General features: G+C 45.7%; 3 protein-coding genes and 3 pseudogenes across 4 annotated transcripts; 4 read left to right on the top strand and 2 right to left on the bottom strand.

The window, feature by feature from the left end:
- Window positions 1-608: 608 nt before the first annotated feature.
- Window positions 609-1,982, top strand: LOC123396998 (annotated as a pseudogene).
- A 1,991-nt stretch (window positions 1,983-3,973) lies between these two features.
- Window positions 3,974-8,013, bottom strand: LOC123396997 (annotated as a pseudogene).
- Window positions 8,014-8,221: 208 nt separating this feature from the next.
- On the top strand, window positions 8,222-9,182 carry LOC123396996 (annotated as a pseudogene).
- A 1,883-nt stretch (window positions 9,183-11,065) lies between these two features.
- Window positions 11,066-13,182, bottom strand: LOC123399918 (RNA polymerase II transcriptional coactivator KIWI-like). Of its 2 annotated transcripts, XM_045094301.1 has the most exons (4): window positions 13,041-13,182; window positions 12,839-12,944; window positions 11,781-11,803; window positions 11,066-11,312 (listed from the first exon to the last, which is right to left on the bottom strand). In XM_045094301.1, exons 1-4 carry the CDS (start codon window positions 13,164-13,166, stop codon window positions 11,253-11,255), a joined length of 315 nt encoding a protein of 104 aa, XP_044950236.1. In that variant the 5' UTR covers window positions 13,167-13,182; the 3' UTR covers window positions 11,066-11,252. The 2 variants fall into 2 exon arrangements, with proteins under 2 accessions (XP_044950236.1, XP_044950235.1); XM_045094300.1 differs by lacking the exon at window positions 11,781-11,803 and having other exon boundaries at window positions 13,041-13,181.
- A 4,891-nt stretch (window positions 13,183-18,073) lies between these two features.
- Window positions 18,074-20,197, top strand: LOC123396401 (pentatricopeptide repeat-containing protein At1g71060, mitochondrial-like). Its single transcript, XM_045091347.1, has one exon. The coding sequence runs from the start codon at window positions 18,297-18,299 to the stop codon at window positions 19,992-19,994; it is 1,698 nt and encodes a 565-aa protein (XP_044947282.1). The 5' UTR covers window positions 18,074-18,296; the 3' UTR covers window positions 19,995-20,197.
- Window positions 20,198-23,776: 3,579 nt separating this feature from the next.
- Window positions 23,777-24,289, top strand: LOC123451871 (PAMP-induced secreted peptide 1-like). The gene has a single exon (XM_045128418.1). The coding sequence runs from the start codon at window positions 23,874-23,876 to the stop codon at window positions 24,102-24,104; it is 231 nt and encodes a 76-aa protein (XP_044984353.1). The 5' UTR covers window positions 23,777-23,873; the 3' UTR covers window positions 24,105-24,289.
- The last annotated feature ends 728 nt before the right edge of the window (window positions 24,290-25,017 follow it).

The raw sequence follows: 25,017 nt of genomic DNA, 5'->3' as shown, positions 1-25,017 counted from the left end.
ATTTTTCCATCTGCGTGCTTCGCTGGTCAGTGGATGCAACATTTTTCGTCTAAATATGTTGCAACCAGCGTCATATTTGCTGCAAGCGTTTTTTTACTATTTTTTGCCCCAGTAAAAAAACTGCATATACATTTGGTTGCAAGTTCAGTTCGTCGGATTTTTCGTTACAATCGATGTTTTTTTACTTTTGCTACAACCGTGTCAGTTTTTGCTACAACCGACATCATGTTTTGCTGCAACTGTTCACTAAAAAAGTTGCATTCACGTAAATATTTTTGCTATAACCGCGTTTGACTTTTGCTACTACGCACCATCAGCTTCGGTTTTTTTGCTACGATAACGTAGATATTTTTTTTTGCTACAAATTTTGTTTTTTGTTGCAATCGTTGAAAAAATTGTTGCATCGTATCGAAAGTTTGCTGCACAGGAAGAAAAATGTTCCATGCGGATCCAACGATGCAGACGACGTGGGGTTGGTGGATCCTGCGGTTCATACACGGCCCGTCGAAAGTTTGGGCCGGCGCGCCCGCGCAGATCAGTCCCTTTTTGATAACCACCGAATTTTTCACCACTGCATGGTGCCACCATGTTGTGGCTCTACCTCAGCCATGGCGTGGTGTCTGCTCGCTGCCGCGCCCGGCCGCCTCCGCAGACTCGTCGTCGCCGCCGCCTTCTTCTCCACAGCGCCCTCCCACGGCTGCCCGCTCCACGCCTCGCTCGCGCGCCGCGGCGCCCCCGCGGCCGCCTCGCTCGCCCTCTATTCCCGCATCCGCGCCGCCGCGCCGCCCACCCCCTACACCTTCTCCCTCCTCCTCGCCGCCCTCGCCTCGTCCGCCTCCGGCGGCGGCTGTACCCGCCTGGCCGCGCCTGTCGCCCACGCGCACGCGCTCAAGTGCGGCGCGCTCGCGCACCCCGTCGTCACCAACTCCCTCCTCAAGCTCTACTGCGCCCTCGGCCTCCTGCCCCACGCGCGCAGGGTGTTCGACGACTCGGGCGCCGCTCTGGACGCCGCCTCCTGGAACACCATGGTGTCCGGCTACGGCAAGAGCGGCGACCTGGCAGCGGCGCGGGAGGTGTTCGGCAGAATGCCCGGGCGGAACCTGGTGTCCTGGAGCGCCATGGTCGACGCGCTTGTGCGTGCGGCGGAGTTCGACGAGGCGCTGCGGGTGTTTGATCGGATGATGGGGGAGGGTTTCAAGCCGGACGTGGTGGTGCTGGTGAGCGTGCTCAAGGCGTGCGCCCATCTCGGTGCCGTCGAGAGGGGTCGGGGGGTCCATCGGTATCTGGAAACAGAGGGGCTTGCAGGCACGCAAAGGAATGTCATGGCCGAGACCGCGCTGGTGGACATGTACTGCAAGTGTGGGTGCATGGAGGAGGCGTGGCGTGCTTTCGACTCTGTTCGCTGCCGTGACGTCGTGCTGTGGAATTCGATGATCGGGGGGCTTGCCATGAATGGCCATGGCGAGCGTGCACTCGAGTTGTTCCAAAGGATGTTCGAGAATGGTTTTGTGCCAAATCAGTCGACGTTTGTTGCTGCTTTGTGCGCGTGCACCCACACGGGTCGCCTGGATGAAGGGAGGAAAATTTTCCAGTCGATGCGGCAGCACGGGATCGAGCCACAGAGAGAGCACTATGGGTGCCTAGCTGATCTCCTTGGGCGTGCGGGGCGCCTTGAGGAGGCTGAGGCTGTCTTGTTGGACATGCCGATGGAGCCCCATGCGTCGCAATGGGGTGCGCTGATGTCGTCATGCCGGATGCATAATGATATTACTGTTGGCGAACGTGTAGGGAAGCGGCTCATTGAGCTAGAGCCACAACATGGTGGACGTTATGCTGTTCTGTTCAACTTGTATGCTGTCAATGGTCGATGGGAAGATGCAAGAGCCATTCGGCAGATGATGGTGGAGAAGGGAGCCAGGAAAGAGTTGGGTTTTAGCTTCATGGAGTGAAATGATTGGCTCCATGAATTACACCCCGGATAAGGCAGATCTATGCACTGTTGGAAGATACTAATGTCTCGTATTGGTGTAAGTGCTTGTGAGTCTTCAAGAGCAAGACGAGGGATCTGCTTCGATGTTGACAGTAGTACCTTCTCTGTTAACTGGTGTGGCTATCTATGGCAGTTTCATGTTCTCTGGTGGCCAGAACACAAACTAGTCACATGGCCCATCAGACTTTTTCTGCACACGTTAGTGTTTATTCTTCTGCTCCAATTACTACCTGCAGCGGCTGCTGATGCTGTTCAAGCACAGCTTATTCTTCCCATAAAGCAATAATCTGGAGAAGAGAGTAATAGATTCCGCAAGGATTACCAAATTCACAAATGAACTCTCTAGGCCAGCTGTTATATTAGGTATGCACAATTTCTACATAGGATTGAATCAATGAGTTGTTAAGTGTGCAGGGATTTAAATTTTGAAATCAGCATCGAAGTTATTTCATGGTTCGGAAATTTATTATTTGTATGTAGCTTCTATTAGGTCATTTTGATTGCAACCCAAATGGAAAAGAATGCAAATTTTTCCTCGAGTAACAATCTAAATCAAGTTAGTTGTTTGTTGTTTCCACTGGCAGCTATTTTTCTCACTTGTGGTGATGTTCTCTTTAAAAATTTACAGCCACAGAAGCTGGTTTTTCGAGAGATGGTCATGTTCCTCCAGCACCTCTCGACCAAAGCTGGAGATGGTCCTCTCCAGGGCGTACATGTGGCACACGATGTTCAAGAGCTCGCCCAGCCATCTCGCTAGCTAGGATGAGGCTGCGGATCATACATGGAAGCTCGCCCCTGCTCCGTTGTAAAGTAGACTCACATATTCCCTCCAGGGAGGAACCATGGAGTAGTGTTTTTGTTTGTTCTGAGTGCTGTATTATCAATATTTGCTCGGATTTTTATATCTCGATGTGAAACTACTGTCTCGGTGATAATGAAATAGATGGCATTGGATCTCAATTTCCTTGCATTGCTCGCAAATTTGGTGGCATGTTCCTGGTCCACAGCATAAACTTGCTCGATGAACAACAGCTTAATTTCTATCTGCTTTTACTTTCCATGAACATGTATTCTACTGTGCCAATAATGTCTGAAACTGTCAAGCTGAACGCTGATTAGGAATTTAGCGACTGTGTTCTTGATTAGGCGTATGTTACCGCATTCCCATGTGCCGACGTTTTATCATCTGTGGCTAAACCCTCTGTACAGTGAAGCTGAATTGCAGCATTTCGGTTAAATATTCAACATTCTTCAGACCAAGGCCAAGAATTCAACGTACAGCATTAGCATTATGCAATGTACTACACATTGAATATTGATCCCATATACCAATGCTGCTGCATCTGCAAGAAACTAAACTGCAGTTCTGAACTTCTGATCAAACCAAGTTCAACTAGCGAGGAGAACTATTAGGCGACCGTGTCCGGAGGCGGCGACACTTTTGAAGAGGGGAACTATTAGGCGGCGACACTTTTGAAGAGGAGAACTATTAGGCGACCGTGTCCGGAGCTCACCGTTGACTGGATTGGAAAAATTGAGGCAGTTAGACAGGAGATAAACAACCTCAATGTTTTTCGAAACAGTAAACCAATAACAAGATCAAGGTACAGCTAGGACAGAAATATGGAACGGGAAATTTCTCCAAGCTTTGGACTTCTGCACTGGCGAACGAAGTCCAAAACCGTGGAGTGCGATCGAGCCCACACAGCCTCGGTCTCACACCATGCGCCAACGTGCAACAGAATGTCTCCCGCCACCCTCCATTCTTTCGAGACATAACTCTAGTTCAAACTTTTGACCACCAATATCTATATGGAAGTATTTTCTTGTCATGTGCAAATGTTATTGCTAGATTCTTTTAGTAGAAAATAATTTCACTAACATACAAAAGGAAGGTAATGGTCTAATGGTGAAAAGTGTATCCCAAGACAATGTCGATGCCCACGATAAGAATTAAAAAACAGCGGAAGTAGCTTTACCTTCTTACCGCCTATACATGACAGGGATGTGTTTCAGCCTTCTTATTCTAGCGCTTTCTTGCAAATTGGCACTGAAATCAGGATGCATGGTGCCGAAATGTACCTCCCGTATGGACCGGAGAAATTCGATGCCATCAGGGACACCAGCTAATTCACCGAGACCACCAATGTTCAGATACTCGAGACTGATCAAAGCTCCCTCTTCTATGCATATCCGACGAACACATGCCATGTCTATCAAGGCCATCCCTTTCAACTTTGGGAACCAACCTGCATCGAACCCCAGTTGCTGCCCGGTGTACGCCATTCTCAGGCGCAAGCTTGTTAAATTTGATAACTTAGACAGATGCGGCATTGGGTTTTCTGCAAAATTGCACCAACACAAACTTAATCTGACAAGGGTGTTTGTGTGAGCCGAAAAGAATGGAGATTGCAGCACCCCTCCCGACAACTGTCCTGTCAGCTCAAGTGTCTGAAGCTGAGAATGCAACGACAGCGATTCCAGCCGGAGCACCTCGCCATGGTTGCTTGCTTTCACATGCAATCTTATGAGATGTTGCATCTTTGATGTAGACGAACACAATTGTGAGCAGTATTTACTCCTTACCTCTGAAATGTAAAGACTCCTTAGTTGGGCTAAATCTCCCATTCTGCTCACAAATTGTTCATTTGCTTGGACTTCATCCAAGGTTTGCAGTTCCTTCAAATTGCAAAGGCCATCAGTTGTCCGAACACCCAAGGACTGACTGAAACTTGACTGTGCATTATCTAGCAATTTCCAGACATGTACATGCCGCAGCTTCTTTAGTTTCGCAAACCCAGGAGGGAAAGCTATTAACTGAGTCCTTTTAAGACTTAAGGTTTCTAAATTCTGAAGTCTGCTGACAGTTTTTGGGAGTGATTTCACATTGGTGTCATTGAGGCACAAATACTTGAGATTAAACAATTCCCCAATTGAATGGCTGATAGTCTCAATAGGCAAGCCTGACAAGTCCAACACAGCAAGGTACTTACATTTGGATGGAATGTAATGAGACCAAGAACAATGCAGCATGGTCCTGTCAAATGCTAATAAGGTGCGAAGTATCGATGATTCTAAGGTCAATCTGATGTTGGTGTTGCATCGGAGTACTGACACTCGGCGTGAATCTGGCACGATCTGTGTAACTCCTGAGGTGTCATCATAACGCGAACTGAAACACTCCTTCTAGGAGAGTTTAATGGCCAATTCACGTACAAGATCATGCATACGGAAACGTCGAATCCGACCAAAACTGTTCCTCTCTACAACTTGAAGCATGCTTCGATGGACGAGCTCTATGAGATAGCTTTCAGCGGCCTCCTCCAAGCTGATTGTTCCTCTTTGTTCAACAAACCCTTCTGCAATCCACAGTCTAATCAACTTCTTCCTCTTAAGGAGACGGCCTTCCGGGAACATAGCACAAAATAAGAAACAGTTTTGCAAATAATCCGGTAGATGCCTGTAACTTAAATTCAGAATTCACTCCACATGATTTATATCTGGATTGTCATGCAATTCACATGTTAGTTTACTGTACAAAGACTCCCATTCCGCCTCACTCTTATCTCTTAGTGATAATAAGCCCCCTAATGCCACAAGTGCTAATGGCAAGCCTGCACATTTGTTCACCATCTTTTCACCCCACTTCAGCAATTCTGGAGGACAAACATGATTTTGGATTCTCCAGAACACCTTTCTGCAGAATAAAATCCATGCGTCGTGCTTGTTTAGAGGCTCAAGACTGATCTTGCATGCATCTTCAGCAATAGAAGCCACCTCATCAATTCTAGTTGTGATGACAACTCTGCTTCTCTTCCCACAATTAGAAAGGAGATTCCTGATTTCCAAAGCAACTGCACCTCTCCATACATCATCCAGTACAATCATGAAGCGCTTTTGCTCTAGAAATGTCTTCAACTCTGTTCTTAAGTCCTCAATGTTCATCTTCCCAACCTCAGATTGTACTTTGTCATCGTTACCACGGAGTTGTTTTAACATGTTTCTCAGAATATCATTAATTTTACATGATTGTGACACAGAAATCCATGCTCTACAATCAAAATGGGACAGTTCCCTCTTGTAGACACTGTGAACAAGAGAACTTTTGCCCAATCCACCCATACCATAGACAGCAACGAAATTCAGAGAACAATCTTCAGAGTACAACAACTTATTCAGGATTTCTCTATATTTGTCAACACCTACAAAGTCATCCTCGTTGTCTGATTGGCTGTGTCTGAATTGGTATGCTTCTTGTTTGTTGTCATAGTTCAGTATCTCAACATCGAGTGCACTAGAGTTTGATTGCACCCGGCGGTCTCGCCGAGCCGACAGTTCCCTCAGTCTATGCTTTACTTTCTCAACCTCGGTAGCCATCCTATCCAGTGAAAACAAGGACTGGGGTTTCTTGAAAAGTTTCTTCAAATTACTCAAGAATGATGTCACCTGGCTTTCACCGACAATATAGATAAACTGATCCACAAGATCTTCAATGTCATAAGCCAACCTCCTAACTTGACTTAGCCATGTTTCCAAGACTATATCATTGCATTGAGTTGTGCTAATTTTCTTGATAAATGCATGTATGATCTCAAGTTCTTCTTTCACCAAGTCCATGTTAGTCGGGAGGGCTGCGGCTAATCCAGATTTCTTTCTAAACATGGGCTTTGCTAGGCTCAATATTTCCCCTGCCATAGCTATGGTTATTTCCTTCACGGCTAGAAGAATAGCAGTCTCAGCCATGGCGACGGGCAATGGTAAATCAGCATCCCATTTTAGGTCACAGTTCCACTTCCACCTGCATAGTTTCAAAATAAGCTCTATCAAATAAGTGGAAGCCACTGGTCAAATTTTACTACTGCAATATGGAAAGCATAGCAATTCCTAAAGTAAGGTTTGGAAGGAACTTGTTGTCAAAGTATTGAATGCTGGTTAGAGATGCTAGTGTTGAAACTGGATGACAGAAAGTAGAAAGTGGTTGAATAGAAGAAATAAAAAAAATCCGAAGATTATGCACTTGAAGAAATTTGAGAGAGAGAGATCAACATCATCCCCGGCGTATCTCTAGTAATAGAAGGGGTCTTTAAATTTGCAGGGTGCTTCCATTGGATCTTGAAGTAAAACTTTGCTTCAAAAAACATTTGGTATTCCGGAGATAACGAAAGGGAGGAACACCTGTCCGTACGGTACCGTACCGTACCTGATCAGACTGTTCGGGCCGTTGAATGGTCAACCAGCGAAGGGCTGAGGCTGAAGCACGCGGTGGATTGAGCAACTCTCGGCAGCATTCCGAAACGTATCAGTGGCTTCTCAAAACGAAATCAGACAGGAGAGGCTTTCCCATTAGGGCATGTATAATGATGCTATCTTAGTAATGCCATTTAGGATAAATGATGAGGTAGATGAGAGAAAACTCATAAAATAAGGTTTGTCTTCTTTTATTTAAGAGAGAACAAAAGGTCACCTCTATGTCTTATCATATTTTTAGGAATAACTAGTTATTGAAGGTAAGGCTAAGAGGTGACCCATTGTACATGCCCTTAGAGCAACTCCAACGGGGCGACCCATTTCGTCGAGTGGCGTTTGTTTCGGTCGCCCCGAACACAAAAGTCGGCCCAACGCGCCGACCCAAACAGACACGCGTCCGCTTGGCGTCCGCCTGTCGACCCATTCCCGACCCATTTTTGAGCAGGATTTTCATCGGCGCGAACACGAGACGGACGCGCGTGCGCACGCCTTCTCCTCCCCCGGGCCCGCTGGTCGGTGGCAGCCTCCACCATTTCTCTCCATTTCCCCCAAAAACCCTCCCGCCCCACCCCCGCCATGGACGACGACCTCGACGCCGTCGCCGGCCTCGCCTCCCTCGCCTCGTCCGGCATGACGACTGCCCCCTCCGGCAAAGACAAGCGCAAGACCGCAGCCGTGCCCAAGCCGAAGAAGACACCGACGCCCGAACAACACGCAAGAGAGTCGACCAAGAGGAAGGGCCGCAGGCACGCGACGCGCACGAGGGAAGAAGCCATCGCGGCGGCCAACGTCGCCGCCGCTGCGCAGCAAGAGGTCACGAACGCCCGCGTCGCGGCGGCAACGAGGGAGGCGCTCTATATGCTAGGGTTAAACCCTAACCAGCACGGCCTTGTCAACGCCGCCATGGTTGCGGCCAACACCGGCCTATACGCGTTCCCTCGGATGGTGCTGCCCGACTCGCCCCACGCGTCGGCTTGCAATCCGATGCCCGGCTTCTACGTCTACCCGCAGGCCTCCCGCCTCTCCGGGGAGTGCTCGCCGGAGGTGAGCGTGGTGGCACCTTCCACACTCGCGCCCGCGCCCGCGCCCATCGACCTCAACACCACACCGGTGGCCGATGGCTCATCATCCGGAGGTGAGAGGAAACGCGCGCAACAGATGCCAGCCAACGTGCTGCCGGGTGCATGCAACCTGTTCGACGGAGTGTCGGTTGCCGGCGACGAGGACTACATGCAGAACTTGATCTTCGAGGGTGGTGTGCCGACCGACGATCCCGCTGGCTACGATCCCGACGAGACACAAAGTCAGGACGCCTGAGGGGCATTCACGTCGTCCACCTTTGATCAAGATCAGGCGGCCTTCATGCGTGATCAGGTCGGCATGGACCCGGACGGCTTCCCACTCGACCACGAGTTTCCGGAGGACTACGAGCAAGAGGAAGAGGACGAGTGCGACATCGAAGGGGAGCCTTTTTTCGAGGACGAGCTCGCCAACCAAGCCGTTTGGGCGAAGCAGCCCAAGCGCAAGAGCAAGCGGACCAAGCCATACACGACGGCCGAGTACAAGCTTCTTTGCGAGTGTTGGAGAGACATTGGGCAAGACCCCAAGACGGGCGTCGAACAAAAGCATTCAACTTTTGGGATTCGTGTCCACTGTGAGTTCCATGAGTGCAACAAGTTTTGTGTCACTCTTGAGAGCGTCAAGGCTCGCCCCGTGAGCGGCATCGACATGCAAGACATGGTATGCTAGCAAGCCGCCCTCTTTTGTGTCATCAAGTTTTATGCTTGTGTGTTCATTTGCATACCATTTGCCAATATGCTTGCATGAAATACATTTGTAGGCATTTCAAGCTTTGGAGGCATTCAAGGCCCAACACAATGGCAAGTGCTTCAACCTCTCCCATTGCTTTAGGGTCATCAAAGACGAGGAGAAGTTCAAGGCGTAATATGCCACCCTCAAGTCGCGTGGGGGGAAGCAAGCTGTGGAGGAGGTTGGGGACAGCGAGAACGCACGGTCGCGGGAGAAGACCAACTCCAAGAAGGAGGACAAGCGGGATGCGGCGTCCAACGCCTTGATCGCAAGGGTGGAGGGCATGATGAGCAAGAAGGACTCAAGGGAGGAGGAACGCCGACATTACAAACAAGAGCAAATGAACGCCTTCATGGAGATCCAAAGGAGGAGGCTTGAGATGGAAGCGGAGAAGCAAGCCAAGATGCTTGAGATGGAGGCGGAGAAACATGCCAAGATGCTAGAGATCGAGGCCGCCAACACCAAGACCAAGGCGAAAGAAGTGGCTCTCGCGGGCATGATGACCGGGGTGGAGATCATGAAGGTAAATCTCAACACCGTGTCGCCAAGGAAGAGGTCGTGGTTCGAGAAGATGCAAGCCAACATGGTCAAGTTCGACGAGGAGTGATCTATGGTCGCGAACCTTTTTTTTATATCAGCAGGTGTGCTGGCATGACCACGGGGCCGCGATGGCGTGGTCGAACTCAAGTCCCATCCCTTTTTTGTGTGCTGGCATGTGTGCCGGCCGCTAGCGAGTGTGTCAACATGAACTGTGTGGTGATTGTATGCCGGCATGATCTATGGCCACGGACCTTTAAAAAAAATTATGTGCAGGCATGAAATGGGTTGGTGTTGGGTACAATATCGACTCAAATCTAAAACAGAACGAACACCGGACGGGCTACCGACCCAAACGGACAAAAGCGTCGTTTGATTGGGTCGGCATGTTGGAGTTGCTCTTACTACGTGGGTACTAAATGAAGTACTCGTACCAGCTAACCCCGTTCACCACCCCCTCAACTTTTCTACTTCTAACTAGAGGCATCACAACACCCAGTGAAATCACATCAACAATCCATAATAATATGGTTCATATATGGGATAAAATTCGCGGAAATCAGCAATGGTGCACGGGCACCATGATGCCCTTTTTCAAAAATCATATTTTCACAATGTAAAAAAATAAAACTTTTTGGAGAGGCACATAAAATGCTCTTTTTCAAAAATCATATTTTCACAACGTAAAAAAAATAAAACTTTTTGAAGAGACACGCAAACATGTATAGTATGTATTTGCAAATATTCAAATCATTTTACTTTCACATGTGGCATACAAAAAATAACAAATATATATTTTTAAATGGGCTTCTGTTTTTTGTTATTGGGCCAAAATTTTGTTATTTTTGTACAGCTCACAAATTACATTTTTTTCAAAACGAAATTTCATTGATTCGTAATGAATACATAGAAGTTTTCAAAGAATTATTTTTGAATTTTTTTTTGAAACTTTTAAATATGTTTTTTGATTTTTTTCAACAAAAGGGCACCAAGGTGCCCGAGCACCAAAACTTCACACTCATAAAATTCGTCGCTTTTTTACGTAGTACTACATGTACTCCTAAGGGAAGTGCTGATAAACAACATTTTCATCACACTACACTACAGCCACTGCCTTGCCCCACACCACGGCACTCAGCCATCTCTGGAAGGAGGATTCAGTGGCCGGCTTCTTAACGGTGGCACTTGCTCGACGTCAACATCCTTCTGGATCTCGGCTAACTCTAACTCCTCAGTCACGATCAAGGTCTCAGCAATGGCCACATTGGCATCGTCAACTCATAAGAGCTCTTTAGGGTCACCAAAAACCATGATCACTCTGGTGGGCCCAACATCTTGAGCTAGAGGTACATGTAAAATGACCCAGAATGATGGTAAAAGCAACAAACTAATTAACAAGAGTTTTTGAGCTAAAACGACTAGCAATGACCGCATTGATAAAATAAGGCACACCAAAGACTGGATAAAGGGCAGATAAGGTACTAAACTAAACCATTCTACCATTAGCATTAGGTCACCTTTGAGACAACAGTACTTAGAGCCCACCATAAGTACGACATTCCAGGTACAGTGGGACTAGAAACAGCCCTAGACTACTGGTACTATAGCATACTTAAGCAGCGAATGAGCAAAACTTTGCCCAGCAATATCTCCTTAACCGCTTTTTCCATTAGGTGTTCTCCTTGACGGCCTCGTCTATGGCTTTGATGTTGTCCCTCAGTATCTCCCACTGCACATGTACAGAACAAGCTGTTATAAGAAGGAAGTGATGACTTGCTGCCGCAAACCCAAGTAAAAGATCAGTTGCTACTAGAGTACAACCTATACAGTAAGTCAATCACAGCCAACAAAGAGAATCATGGCATATATGTGGCAAGTGCGGTAACAGGCACGAACTTGACGTGCACGATGATTTAACATATTAAGATACTTGTGATCATGTTCCTGTAACAGACAGCATGAGAGATGGGTACTGAAACTACAATTATTCAGCTTTAAGGCAGGAGTATCTTCTGATGTGTTTGTGATATCTTCATGCTCAAAAAAGGATGTCAAAGCTTGCCAAGAAATTTTCGCGCGGGCTACTAGATATTCCAATGCATCATTCACGTTTGAAACAAATCATGATCTATCTTTTCAGGGCAACAGATTTGCTTTATGCGTATACGATACAAACAGATGTAGAAATGCATCTTACCTGATCCATTGAGAGCGATATACCTGAAAAAGAAGGCAAACGAAATAATAAGCCGAGAAGCTATATCATCATCTTGAACAATTATTACAGATAGTAAATTACTTTTAACTGAAAACATTACAGATAGTACATGAGCTGGAGGGAAATAAGCAAATTCTTTCCACCGTGTGTACGTCCAAAGGTATCATTTCTGGCAACTGGTATTTAATGATACTGAATAAGTAGAACTTGGAACCGTGTTCTGGGTTTAAAAACGATATCAGCTGCATAGGTACACATTCAGACTTTATTATACCCCACAAAATCTAAGAACGGGACTATAACTCATTTATATCTATCACTAGGGTAATGAAATATTTGTAACTGGAAGTACGAATCCCTACTTCATCATTTGACCAAATATTGCATTTCCAACTGATCCAAGAAGCGCAGAGACGAAAGCTAATCAAGGATTAACGTCAACATGTGAGACGCGGATTAAATGGGGTTAGATTCACCTTCAACAAGTTCTCTACCTACAGCCATGAATTTTGCAGAATACCATATTCATCACCTGGTTGAGTTTACAGCATAGCATGCTAAAGATTACATAACGATGCTCATTTTTGTATGTCTGTTTCAAGATATGGACACCCATCCATTATAGTGTTAGGCGGGCGGCGAAGCCGTATCAACGCTGAAGATGTTTCATTGGCGTAATCCAACTAATTGTTAAAGGGAAGAATCTGTTATTGTACTTCCTACTGGCTCATTCATAAACCATTCACTTAATAGAGTGCTTCACACGTGACGGAACCAATACCAAGTACAAACAACAAAAGAGCGATTACAGGCCACATGTTATGTGCTTCACCACTAGATACGTCAGGTGTCCCCAAGATTCAACGTATCTGTACCTTCCATGTAGGCGAAAGAAATGCAATGTGCTAACATTCAGATAACAACATATTTCAGATCCACATGGATTATGGCAGGGTAATAGTACAATCCGCAAGCGCACAGGCAAACATTCAGGTTTCGAACATACACTACGGAACAAGAAGGAAATGGCAGGATACCTTTGCGGGTCGGGAGGCTCTTGCCGTCCTTGACGTAGAACTCGCGCATGTCGACCATGACCTTGCCATTCCAGCTCCGCACAGCCACCCTCTTGTTCTTCGATATCTGAAGAGCAAGAGCGAAAAATCCACGGGTCTAGGGTCTTAGGGATCTGCCTTTTGAGAGGGCGCGGTGGGTTGGTCGGGTGTACGGAGCCGGCACCTGCGCGACGACGATGCCGTCGTCGGTTTCCTCGGAGGGGCCGTCCTTCCCGGCCGCCTGGCGCTTGGCCGGCGGCTGGCCGCCACCGCCGCCGCCGCCGAAGCGCTTGTTCCCCTTGAGCCCCATCTTCCCTGGATCTCTCCGCCAAGTCTAGTCTTCTAGAAACCTAAATCCTCAACTGCTCAGCCCGACTCCCCAGTCCCCAGCCGAGTTGGAAAACCGTTCGGGAGCATTCGATTGCTAGCGCTCGACTGGGCTGGCAGCCCATTAGGCTCATCTGTAGCCCATTATGTTCTTTTTCTTCCAAGAACAACAGGTTGTGTCCCACTATTCAGTTTTGTCATTAAAAATTATGACTGCTAGAAAATGTCATCGTTTCATGAGATGCTTCTTTATAAATGCACCTAGAAAACGCCATTATTCCATTAAGTGTTTGCTAAAAATGCTATTAAAATCGTTATTGTCAGGTCAAACCTGTTAGACCATGTTATATGACCAGAATATCCCTAGACCCATGTGTCAACTATCTCTATCTCACAATGATAAGTGTAAGCCTAATTTTTTCAGGAGTAAGCAAATGAATAATTTTAGAGGAAAATAAAAACAATGGTGTGGTTTGAGTGGGACCCACACTTTATCATAACGAGATAGAGATAGAGCTGGCATGTTAGGATTATCTTGGCCATATAACTTATTAAACGAAATTCGAGCTACATTAATGGTACTTTTGGACACGCGTCTAATAGAACGATGGCATTTTTGAGCAGTTGAAACTCGTGATGGCAAAACTGAATAGTGAGACGCAATAAGTAACAAATAATAATAACCCAAAAAGCAAAGAATGACTCTTTCTCAATACATAAACAATGACGAGAGAACAACTAGTTGACCCGTATGAATCGTGGAGACATGACGGCTGGGGCCAATTGATCATTTACCCCACCTTTGCTTTGTCAATGTCAAAATGCCCCGACTTGTACTACAATTAATCATATGCCATGCCGCTAGACGAAATGCCACACATTAGAAATAAACATAATATATCTTATCAGATGCCAGAAATAAGAAGGTCGACAAGAACAAAATACCCCTGAATAAAAAACAAAACGATTGTATCAGATGCAATCTCCTATGAATCCCCCCCAAATTACAATCGTGTCCAATAAACTGCATAAGAATCTGATATTTTAACAGAAATGAAGAATAATCATAGTGGTGTTCTATTCAAATTTCATATTATTCTAGAAAACGACCCAAAGATAAAACCAAATTTTAAATTTTTGTCTAGATTTGTTTACATTTGGGGTAAAAAGTTAAACAGCCTAGGAAAATATATTTTTTAGATAAGAACAATAATAATCATAATAAGGTTTTTTAAAAAAATAGACAATTGTGAACAAGTACCAAAGAGAAAACGACATTTTTTTGCAGATTTGTTCAATTTTAACTGTGTGGAAAAAACTGAAAATGCAGAAAATCGAGTATAATGGGATGACATTATTGTTCATTTTTTTAACCAATTCAAAACAACTATAGCCAAGAAAATGTCATACATACGGTGCTATTACTGGAGGATCATTACAGCGACCCGACCAATAAAGAGATGCGTGTGCGTGTAGAGTGAAGTTGTGTGTTGCATGCGTACCTTTGGTGAATTCTGATTGAGGTTGGGGGTGTCCCTTGCCCATATCAACCAGAAACGGATGGTTATGTTTACTATGGGACATCTTGTCAAGTGACCTAGCAAAGATGTGACATGTACACAATTGCAATATATGGCTCGGTATTTTGCCCACACAGAGTAAACGTGGGTAATGATCAATTGTCGATGACTAGGGAAAATACGACGAGATCAAGAGGGTGATGCGCCCAAGGTCGAGACGGTTGTGAGCTTGGTGGAGGCTCGAGGAGGCATTTCCTAGTTCATATTCATGTTTGAACTTTTGTGGATTCTATCTATTTTGAAGTGAACCCTAGTTCATATGATTGATGTTGGTTGAACATGATTGATGTTTGATAAATATGATGAATGTTGGTTAAATATCATTGATGTTGGGTAAATATGATGGATGTTGGTAAATAACTCATATGCACAAATGTTAGTGAAATTGATAGATGTTGGTAAATGATTACCTTGGTTGAATATGAATGGATGTTAGTGAATAGGAAAGATGGTGGTAAATGAATGATGGATGTTGGTAAATGACTCATATGGTAGTTTGAAGTTTTCTTTAGTTAGTACATAATAGTACACTAGTGGATTAAATGCACATATAGAATGAAATGTTGGGAAATGATTTTTGTTCTCAAAAAATTAACTTGAATTGTCATTTGTTTTAGGAGGGCCTTTGATCCGAACATCATCTCTCGGTATGCTATGTCTGACCCTGTCTTCGACAAGGGTCATCGTGCAGGTTTTATCAAGAATGAAGTGGCAACAACTATGATCATATTGTTGCAAATATTTATTTGGCTTTACAAAAGTAAGTTACTAAATATTATCATTGAAACTTTGGCACATGCTGCCACCAGTGTGTACGAGAGCTCAGAGGAAAGGCCTACCATATGGCATACGACGTCCGCTTCGGCCCGAGAGCAGGGCCGCTACCATTTGCGCAACTACATACCGTTAGGATCTCTCGCAGTAGGATTGCACGACCTATCGTAAAATAAAAACCTGTTTCAAAAGTAGAACCGCCTTAGGGTTTTTTGGGAAGGAGGGGAGGGGTGTGGATCCTATTGCCGGGGTAGATGACGGTAGGTTATAACAATTTACCGTTCCTTGTTGATGACAATAGGCACTTTAGCCACGTCAGCAACACCCAATGACTGTCCGCCTCTGCCGTGCCCCCCTAACGCTGAGGGCCTCGACAATAGGTGGCTATATCCTACCGCCGTCCACCTTGACAGTAAAAAAAATGGTCATATCCTGATTTTTTGAAACCAGGGGCAGATCTCTTTCTAGGTTTCGAAAAGGGTAAAACACTAGATTTTTCCTCTTTGTACGTGGGTGGGACCTCTGTGACTCAATAGGGCACAAAAATAAATCAAATACCGACCAAATACTTTGTCAACGCAAATTCCCGTGGCGGTGGGATGGCACACACATAGCGACATGCGGTGCTTGGCCATAAGTAGCATTTTTCGGGCAAAAGCCTAGTTTCTGGATATAAATATTTTTCTGGATAAATTTGATCATATAAGTTTAAAGGACGTGGCTAGGCAGCGCCCGCGAGCTCGGTGAGACATTCATGCACTCCTCTCATAAAGGACAAGTACAATCCAATCACACCTCACATACTAAAATAGAAAAAGCACCTGATCCCCCGTGTCTGCTCGTGCCCTCCCGCCCCACAATTCCTCAGTAAGATCCTACGTGCATACATTTATTTAAGATTTTATAGAATTTTAAAATTCATAACTTTTGATTTGATTGTTGGAATTCAAAATAGTTTTCACGTTTGAGTTTCTCGCGATGAATGCTTTAAAACCAGATCCCATATGGATATGTTTCGACAAACTTTTTTCATGGGCAAATTTGGATGTAATGGAGACGACTTCAGTGCTGTAGTGAATCAACTCCTTCTTTTTGGTCTAGTAGGGCTACCTGTTAGGTTGGTTTGTGTACAAACGAGAAAATCACACGAAACATAAGTCGCCTTTGGTGCTACATGCAATCAACTTCGCTGGGCTTTTTTTACATGTGAACTTTTGCTAATTTTACACCAACCTGCCTATCATTGATCGTCAGTTGCGTACATTTGAACCATCGTTGCCTACAAAGACTTTGAAATTGCCTAGTATAGTTTGTAAAGAAGCCTAGTTGCTTGCTATTGGTAATTAGTTGCCTACCATTGCTCATTAGTTCCGTAACTTTGTAAATTAGTTGCCTACAATAGTATGAAGTTTCTTATCTTTGGTTTTCGAAGTTGCCTACAAACATTATGAAGTTGCCTACAAACATTATGAAGTTGCCTACTAGTGATCCTTAGTTGCCTGTCATTATACTTTCAGTTGCCTACAATATATTATCCCAACTTGCCTATCATGGCTGCTCAATTGCCTACGACTAATGCTCAATTGTCTACAAATACTATGAAATTACGTGAGTTGTCTATAAATACTATGAAATTATCTATCATCAATTCTCAATTGCCTGCTATTGGTAATTAGTTTTTCTACCGCCGCTGCTCACTTGCCTATAAAATAGTATGAATTTCCTACCACACAGTTGCGTGTTATTGATAATTAGTTGCCTACCATTGCTTATCAATTGCCTACAAATATTGTGAGGTTGCTTATGATTATTTTTCTAAGTTGCCTATAAACACTCTGAAGTTGCCTACCAGTGATGCTTAGTTGCATGCCATTACTCTTTTAAAGTTTCAGTTGCATAAAATACATTGAAAAGTTGTCCATAAGTGGTGCTAAGTTGCATACCTATGAAACTAAGTTTCATTCTTTTTATGCAACCAAGGATGATGCTAAGCTACTCACTAGTCATGGCGGGCATCTTAGGATAAATGTTAGCCTAACTCAAAAACTAGGTTGCCTACAAATACTATCAACTTGAAGGCAAAGCTAGTTATGGTAGAAATCATAAAAATGAAGCTAGTTAACTTGATAGTCATGTTAGTTAACTTTGAATGAGATTTTCAACAGCACACAATCATTTTACACGTACTAATAATAAGTTGTTCTTCTATAACACTAAAGTTGTATTTGTTTTATCCAAAGTTGCTCAAAAAAATTAGGCAAAAATATTCATATCGGATATATTTTTGAAGAGCTCCTCCCAAGAAACCTGAAAACAAATCTTAATTACGATAGTTGGTTCAAACCTTATACTTCCTCCGTCCCAAAATAACCATCTCAACTTTATACTAGCTCTACTACAAAACTGTACTAAGCTTAAGACACTTATTTTGAGACGGAGGAAGTATAATTTTGAAATTCTAAAAATGTAAATTAAATGCATGCAACGTAATATCTTGATGGGTAATCAAAGGATGGGAGTAAGTCTGTCCGTACAGCAAACGGTCCAGCGTATTACACCTCGACGTGCTCGGCTCTTCACTTCACCGATAGGATTCGCCGCCGCGCCGCCCAGGCTCGCCGCCGCATCGTCCGTAATCCGCCCTGCGGCTGCGGGAGCACAGACCTCGCCAAAACATCCGTCCGGGGTCCCAGCTGCCGGCCTTGTCGATCCCCACCAAAACATCTCTCGCCGCCGCCACGCTCCACCTCCAAGGCAGGATGCGCTGCCTCCGCCCCGCGGGCGCGGCCGCCCACCTGCTCCGCTCCGCGAGGAGCTGCCCCGAAAAGCACGCTCGCATGGCCCTCGAACAGATGACTCCGCCGCCTGCTGCCTTCCCGTGTCGCGCGCGCGCCCACCACCTGCTCGGAGGAATGCGCGGCCAGTGGCTCTGCACGGCGGCGGGCCCCACCGGCGCGCACAACCTCTCCGTGGACCAGCACTTCACCGTGGTCCCCGGACCGGGCCCCGATGTCTCCAAGGCGGCGGGGCTCACCGGCGCCCACGATCTCGCCGTGGACCAGGACTTCACTGTGGTGCCCGGCCCGGGCCTCGACGTCTCCGAGGAGGCGGAGAGGGTCTGCCGCGTGCTGTCCACCCTGCCGGAGCCGAGGGTGCCGGCGGCCCTCGACGCGCTCGGAGCCTCCGTGTCGCCCCAGCTGGTGGCGGAGGTGCTCAAGAACCTGAGCAACGCCGGCATCCTCGCCCTCGCCTTCTTCCGGTGGGCGGAGAGGCAGCAGGGCTTCGTGTACACGGCCGACAGCTTCCACAACCTGATCGAAGCGCTCGGTAAGATTAGGCAGTTCAGGCTGGTTTGGAGCCTGGTGGAGGCCATGCGGTGCCGCGGCTTGCTTTCCAAGGACACGTTCAGGCTCATCGTCAGGAGGTACGCCCGGGCAAGAAAGGTCAAGGAAGCCGTCGAGACGTTTGAGAAGATGGCCGGTTTTGGGCTCAAAGCAGACTTGTCAGATTACAACTGGTTGATCGACGTCCTGAGCAAATCCAAGCAAGTCAAGAAGGCGCATGCCATCTTCAAGGAGATGAAGAGGAATGGAAGGTTTGTTCCTGATTTGAAGACCTACACCGTCCTCATGGAAGGCTGGGGCCATGAGAAGGACTTGCTGATGCTCAAGTCGGTGTACCAAGAAATGCTAGATGCAGGCCTGCAGCCTGATGTCGTGGCATACGGGATGCTCATTAGTTCCTTTTGCAAGTCTGGCAAATGTGACGAGGCCATCAAGGTGTTCCGTGAGATGGAAACCAATGGTTGCATGCCAAGCCCTCATGTGTATTGTATGCTTATCAATGGGCTTGGTTCAGAGGAGAGGCTTGATGAGGCTTTGAAGTATTTCGAGCTTTCTAAGGCCAGTGGGTTTCCCATGGAGGTACCTACATGCAATGCAGTTGTTGGGGCTTACTGCAGATCCTCAAAATTCCAGCATGCCTTCAAGATGGTTGATGAGATGAGAAAGAGTGGAATTGGTCCGAATTCCCGGACTTATGATATTATTCTTCACCATCTTATAAAGTCTCAGAAGATAGAAGAGGCTTATAATGTTTTCCAGGGAATGAGCAAGGATGGCTGTGAACCTCAGCTCAATACATATACAATGATGGTTGGTATGTTCTGCAGTAATGAAAGGGTTGATGTGGCCTTGAAGGTGTGGAACCAAATGAAGGAGAAGGGTGTTCTACCATGCATGCACATGTTTTCCGCATTGATCAACGGGTTATGCTTTGAGAACAGGTTGGAAGAAGCTTGTGCATATTTCCAGGAGATGTTGGACAGAGGGATTAGGCCACCTGGTCAGCTTTTCAGTAATTTGAAGGAAGCTCTTATTGAGGGAGGAAGAATTAGTCTGGCACAGGAGATGGCTTTGAAGTTGGATGAATTACGGAAAACACCTATGCGTCGTTGAGGAATCATGCAAATGATTTGCAGCGCAGCATATGGCTTTTGGCTATTAGAAAACAGTGTAGCTCAATCAAATTGTAGTAACAACGAGAACTTCAGAAGTGCTGATCTTCAACATTAACATTTACTTTCAATTTTATAATGTTTTATGAAGGCCAATTTAGTTTCAGTAGCATCAATATATGATCAGGGACTTGCCTAGTTAAATTCATTTGCACTGAACAAGCTCAGCTAAGCTGGTGAGATGAGATAACCAAATCCTTTACAAAATGCATGGTGAAAGTTGTGCAACGCTTATTATTCTTCTCATTAGCATCTACAGCCATAGATAGACGAACCATGGTTTGGAACAGGTCAACGATAGGTTGAGATTGCTCTTAGATTATTTGCATTGACAATACACACAAAAATGACAAGCTGGGATATACAGCAAAGCAGGAGCACATTTTTTAAATTGGCAACTAGGAAAAACAATTATCTGGTTGGATCTCTGTTTTTGTGATAATTTGTTACGAGTTGCTGATGTATTAATTTCAGCTTCATCTACACCTTACTTTTGCTTGATCATAATTTAAAGTGCATGACAACTTCATTTATATTATACTCCCTCCGTCCGGAAATACTTGTCATAAGAATGGATGTATCTAGATGTATTTTAGTTCTAGATACATCCATTTTTATTCACTTGTGCGACAAGTAATTCCGGAAGGAGGGAGTATTTGGGTAGCGAATCCCTTCAGCTATACAAATTCCTCAAGCAAAATTCATGTAGCCCATTATCTCATAAGCATCCATGTGTATTATTTAATAAGTCAGGTTGCGAACTTTTCGTCAATTGCCTTCTCTTTTATTCTTCCCTGTTTTTTCCGCCATCATTAGAATCACACTGCGCTTAACCAACATTATCCTGGCACTATTGGTGGTGGTGCCTTTAGGTTTACATGAAATGGGTATGCATTTTGTATTGACGCCTGTCCTAACCAGCAGTTCATCACTATAGTTCGTAGAGTGTCAAAACCTTCCATGACATGCCTTCTTTTTAGTTTTCACATCAAGCCAAGGGTTTTCCCCTGCTTTGAGTTTAGATAGAAGCTGATACTGAACCACTTCACTTTATTGCTTCGATGCCATTGTAAGATTATTTTTTAAAGGTGTTCAATCTAACTTAACAGTAAAAAAAAGCTCACTGTTCGTTCTGCTTTGATTTCCTGGCCACATTTCTTTGGTTGGGTTGGTGCAGGCCACAGTTGCCAGGCTGCTTTGCTCTCTTTCTTTGCCTTTCGCAGGTCCTTCTGTGTGTCGCTGCTGTCAGTTGTGGCCTTACTGCTTGGAAGAGAGGATCAGGGGCTTTTGCTGCACGAAGGAGGGCGGTATTTGGGGTGTACTGGGTAAACAACTGTTCTCCATCTCTAGTACATCTGTTCAGCCAAGTGAATTTGGTCCCATCACTCACTCATTTCTGTTTCACTTGGTGTTCATATGTGAACTTGTGAATTGATACAATATTTCCACTGCTGTCATCTTGCTTTTCATTAGCTAATTCAGTACATCAATCGACCGTTTACAGTAATGAGCCAGACAATGGCCTGATAGATGTTTACAGTAATGAGTGGACAATGGCCTGATAGAGGTTTCTCTGTTACGCATGGGTAAGTGTTGTCCCACTTTCTATCAGAGGTTATTGCTGTCTACATTCATATGCGTATGCTTTTATTTTCAGCTTATTGTTAGCCATAATACACAACCTGAGGTGGTCACCTTTGATCTAATGCCCGCGAGTCTTCTATACATCATCCTATTCGTGCTAAAACATACTCAGGTTACAACCGAACAAATGGGCTTCTGGTATGGTCTAAACATTATTAGAATAAAATTTTGGTCGTATCTACTAACATGGACCGATCGTATAAAAAAAGAGATTAATGAATCTTATTGTTGTGAGAGAATGCTTTGCTATGTAATGTATCTTTTAAAGCATTGCATTTTGCTGAGGCTGAATCCTGAAACTGTCTGGACTAGCACCCAGCCTCACGCCACCACCACAGATACTCTTAACATTCGAAGGGAAGTCAGGTAATATCCCTCCGCGACAAGAATATGACTCCATTGCCTGTTGTTCTTTTAGGGGAAAATGAAAAAAAAAAAAGACAACAGAGTCGTATGGCATGTCGTTTGCAAGTTAGCCGTTGCCCCAATCCATGTTGGACTGAAGCACTTGAAAAGTCGTTGCTCGTTGCATGATCCGTATTAATCTGTTGACGAGAAGAGTAGTTGGATGATCCGTAGTGAAAAAAATACCGTGTTTAGTCGATACACCAAGCAAAGCATGACTGCAACTACTAAACCATGACTAAAACTCGTAGCCTGGCAAGCGCGTTGCAGGGTTGGTTGGACGATGAGAACACGTAGTACGTCAAAAGTGATGCCATCTTTCTTTCTTTTATTTATTTATTAATAATGATAGTGATAGCGGCGACACCCGAGTCCGGCAGCTAGAGTGAAGTACGTACTTTCCGCAGGCGATCCGATGAAAAGAATCTCTCAAGTCTACAAAAGCCATCCAGGCGAAAATCGGACGGTGGTCACCGTTCACACGCACGTATGCATGCACGTATGCAATTTCCTCGTCGATCTTCCTAGACAGCACACCGCTACAGAGTTTGAGCCCTTGATTCTGACCCCTCCGATTTTCTAGCAGCCGCGCAGAGGTATCAAATTGCTGATCCAACTACCCCGAAAAAAATACTCCCTCCATTCTTAAATATAAATCTTTTTAGACATTTTACTAGAGGGCTACATACGGAGCAAAATGAATGAATCTATACTCTAAATTATGTCTATATAAATCCGTATGTAGTCCTTTTAGTGAAACCTCTTAAAAGACTTATATTTATAAACGGAGGGAGTAATAAAAATTGGCGATCCAATGATGCATGCCTTATTTTACATGCATGTTCAGTAGAGCTGGAAGTCTTGCTGATCCGCCCTCCATCAATGGTGCTCCGCGTTGCTAACCCAATTGGCCATGTAATCCATTTCCTACATCTGAATCTAGTGGCCATGTAATCAATTTCCTACATCTTAATCTATGGTTACGCCATTGCCCATTGTTTGTTAGTTGGCCGTCGTCGTCCCGATCCCATGTTGGACTTGTTGAGCCGTCACTCGTTTCCTCTGGCATCGAAATACTAATTCCTTGACGAGAAGAGCAGTTGGATGATCCAAACACGAAAAGAAACATGTTTAATCCAAACACAATCCAGCCGGCAACCCTCCATTTGTCCCCCGTACGTGCCGACGACTCGATATGAAGTTGCATTGTGAACCGTGACTCTTTTCTAACGAATAACCTGAGCCAGAGTGAGGACGTCGCACGATCCGCAGGCGGGCATGCACTCTCTTCCTTGTACGCAACAGAACCTGAGCCCCTCGATTCCGACCTTCCATTTTTCCATGAGCGGTACGTGTATAGTATTTGCACACCTCCAGCCGTCACACCGTCATCTGGAAATGCCAGGTTTCCTTGACTTGCAGGCCAAGAAGAGGCAAGAATTCTCAGCTCGTCGGCCGGCCACTCGGCAGCCTGCTGCATCTTTTTCCATGGCCGATTGGTCAGCACTCGGCAGATGTACACGCGCCATTGGAGTCCCCCTTTCCACCACACCATGCGTACACATTCTGCGAGCTCAGCAAGCACGTCAACCCCACCGACCCGACCCTATCGCCGCCACTCTATAAATACGCGCTCGCACACCCGGCGAACCACACCAACCAACCGTCCGAAAGCAGACTCGCTGGTAGTTTCTTCAGAGCTCGTCGAGGCACACCGAGCAGACTACACCGGCGGCATCTTCGTCTCTCGCCTTCTCGGCAGTTCTCTGTGATGGCATCGTCGTCGGGGCGGCGCGCGGTGGCTCTGGCGGCGCTCGTGGTCGTCCTTCTGGTCACCGGAGCGGGCCTTGTCGGCGCGGCGCGGCCGGCGCCGGCGGACAGGAGCGGGGACGGCGCGATGTACCCCGCCGCGGTGGTGGTGGCGGACAGGGCGAGGGAGACGGTGGAGATGCTCATGGCGAGGCTGCCGGCCGGGCCCAGCCCCAAGGGTCCCGGCCACTAGCTACGCGCGGGCGGCAAGGGCGTCGCTGTCGGCTGATCGGTTGATCTGATCTGCCTGTGAATAGTTCAGGGTATAGACACATGAAAGTTGTATTGATTTCACATGCTCCTACTGTACATAGCATTGTGATAAAATCTTTGATACCTTTCTTCTTGTTTTCCCTTCTCTTCTTGGAAATTGTTCATACGGAGATTGCATATGGATTATGATCTAGAGTGGCACACTCGATGGATTCTTGTCCCGGCTCATTAGTTAGCAACTTAGCTCGTTCTTGATGGGTTGTGGCAGTTGACGGTTAAAACTTGCTCAAGGTTCATGTTACACGTGTTATTATCTGCTTTGCTGCCTGATGATACCTGCCACACGTCTCTTAATTAATCGGACGCATACCCTGATACCCCATATATATATGGACATTGCTGAGGCTGTTAAACTCTGAAACTGTCAAAGTCTGAACTCGAATGTTGTCCCTTTCCCACAACACGTGCCAACTTGTAACAGAATATATTTCCAATACAAGAATAAGACCTTTTTTATCGGTTGTGCTAAATCTCAGTGGACTGAGATTACCCGATTATAGCCATCCAATTTGAATAGGACCTCCTAGCTTGCAAGAAGGCATGCCTGTCATCGTTAATATGAATAGTGCGGAGGGAGTGGCGGTGCTCAAAGCACCCACGACAGACAGATTGTAACACCAGACACTTATAGAAGAAATTAACAGTTTAGTCGCTCCAGACGCTATGGAGATTTTATTCACTCTGTAGCCCCTGGCAGAACAATGTTAGTCCGAGAAGCACAACCATGCCTTCACGAAAAGCAAATCCGTGACTTTCATGAAAGGAAAAAACACTTTTCCCCTTTTGAATAGGCACGACTCAGCCTGGACGTACCGAGCGGGCTTTTTGGTCCG

This window comes from Hordeum vulgare, chromosome 5H (assembly GCF_904849725.1).
Source record: "Hordeum vulgare subsp. vulgare chromosome 5H, MorexV3_pseudomolecules_assembly, whole genome shotgun sequence".
NCBI classification, from domain to species: domain Eukaryota; kingdom Viridiplantae; phylum Streptophyta; class Magnoliopsida; order Poales; family Poaceae; genus Hordeum; species Hordeum vulgare.
Note: the sequence above shows the minus strand (reverse complement) of the source record. Positions and strands in the feature narration are given on the sequence as shown.

Bases quoted from the DNA above. Each gene is read 5' to 3' on its own strand.
- LOC123399918 (XM_045094300.1), bottom strand. From the start codon at position 13,166: ATGGGGCTCAAGGGGAACAAGCGCTTCGGCGGCGGCGGCGGTGGCGGC. The intron at 12,945-13,040 runs GTGCCGGCTCCG...CTTGCTCTTCAG, and splicing joins ACGGCATCGTCGTCGCGCAG to ATATCGAAGAACAAGAGGGT. The intron at 11,313-12,838 runs GTATCCTGCCAT...GTACATGTGCAG, and splicing joins GAGCCTCCCGACCCGCAAAG to TGGGAGATACTGAGGGACAA.
- LOC123396401 (XM_045091347.1), top strand. From the start codon at position 18,297: ATGCGCTGCCTCCGCCCCGCGGGCGCGGCCGCCCACCTGCTCCGCTCC.
- LOC123451871 (XM_045128418.1), top strand. From the start codon at position 23,874: ATGGCATCGTCGTCGGGGCGGCGCGCGGTGGCTCTGGCGGCGCTCGTG.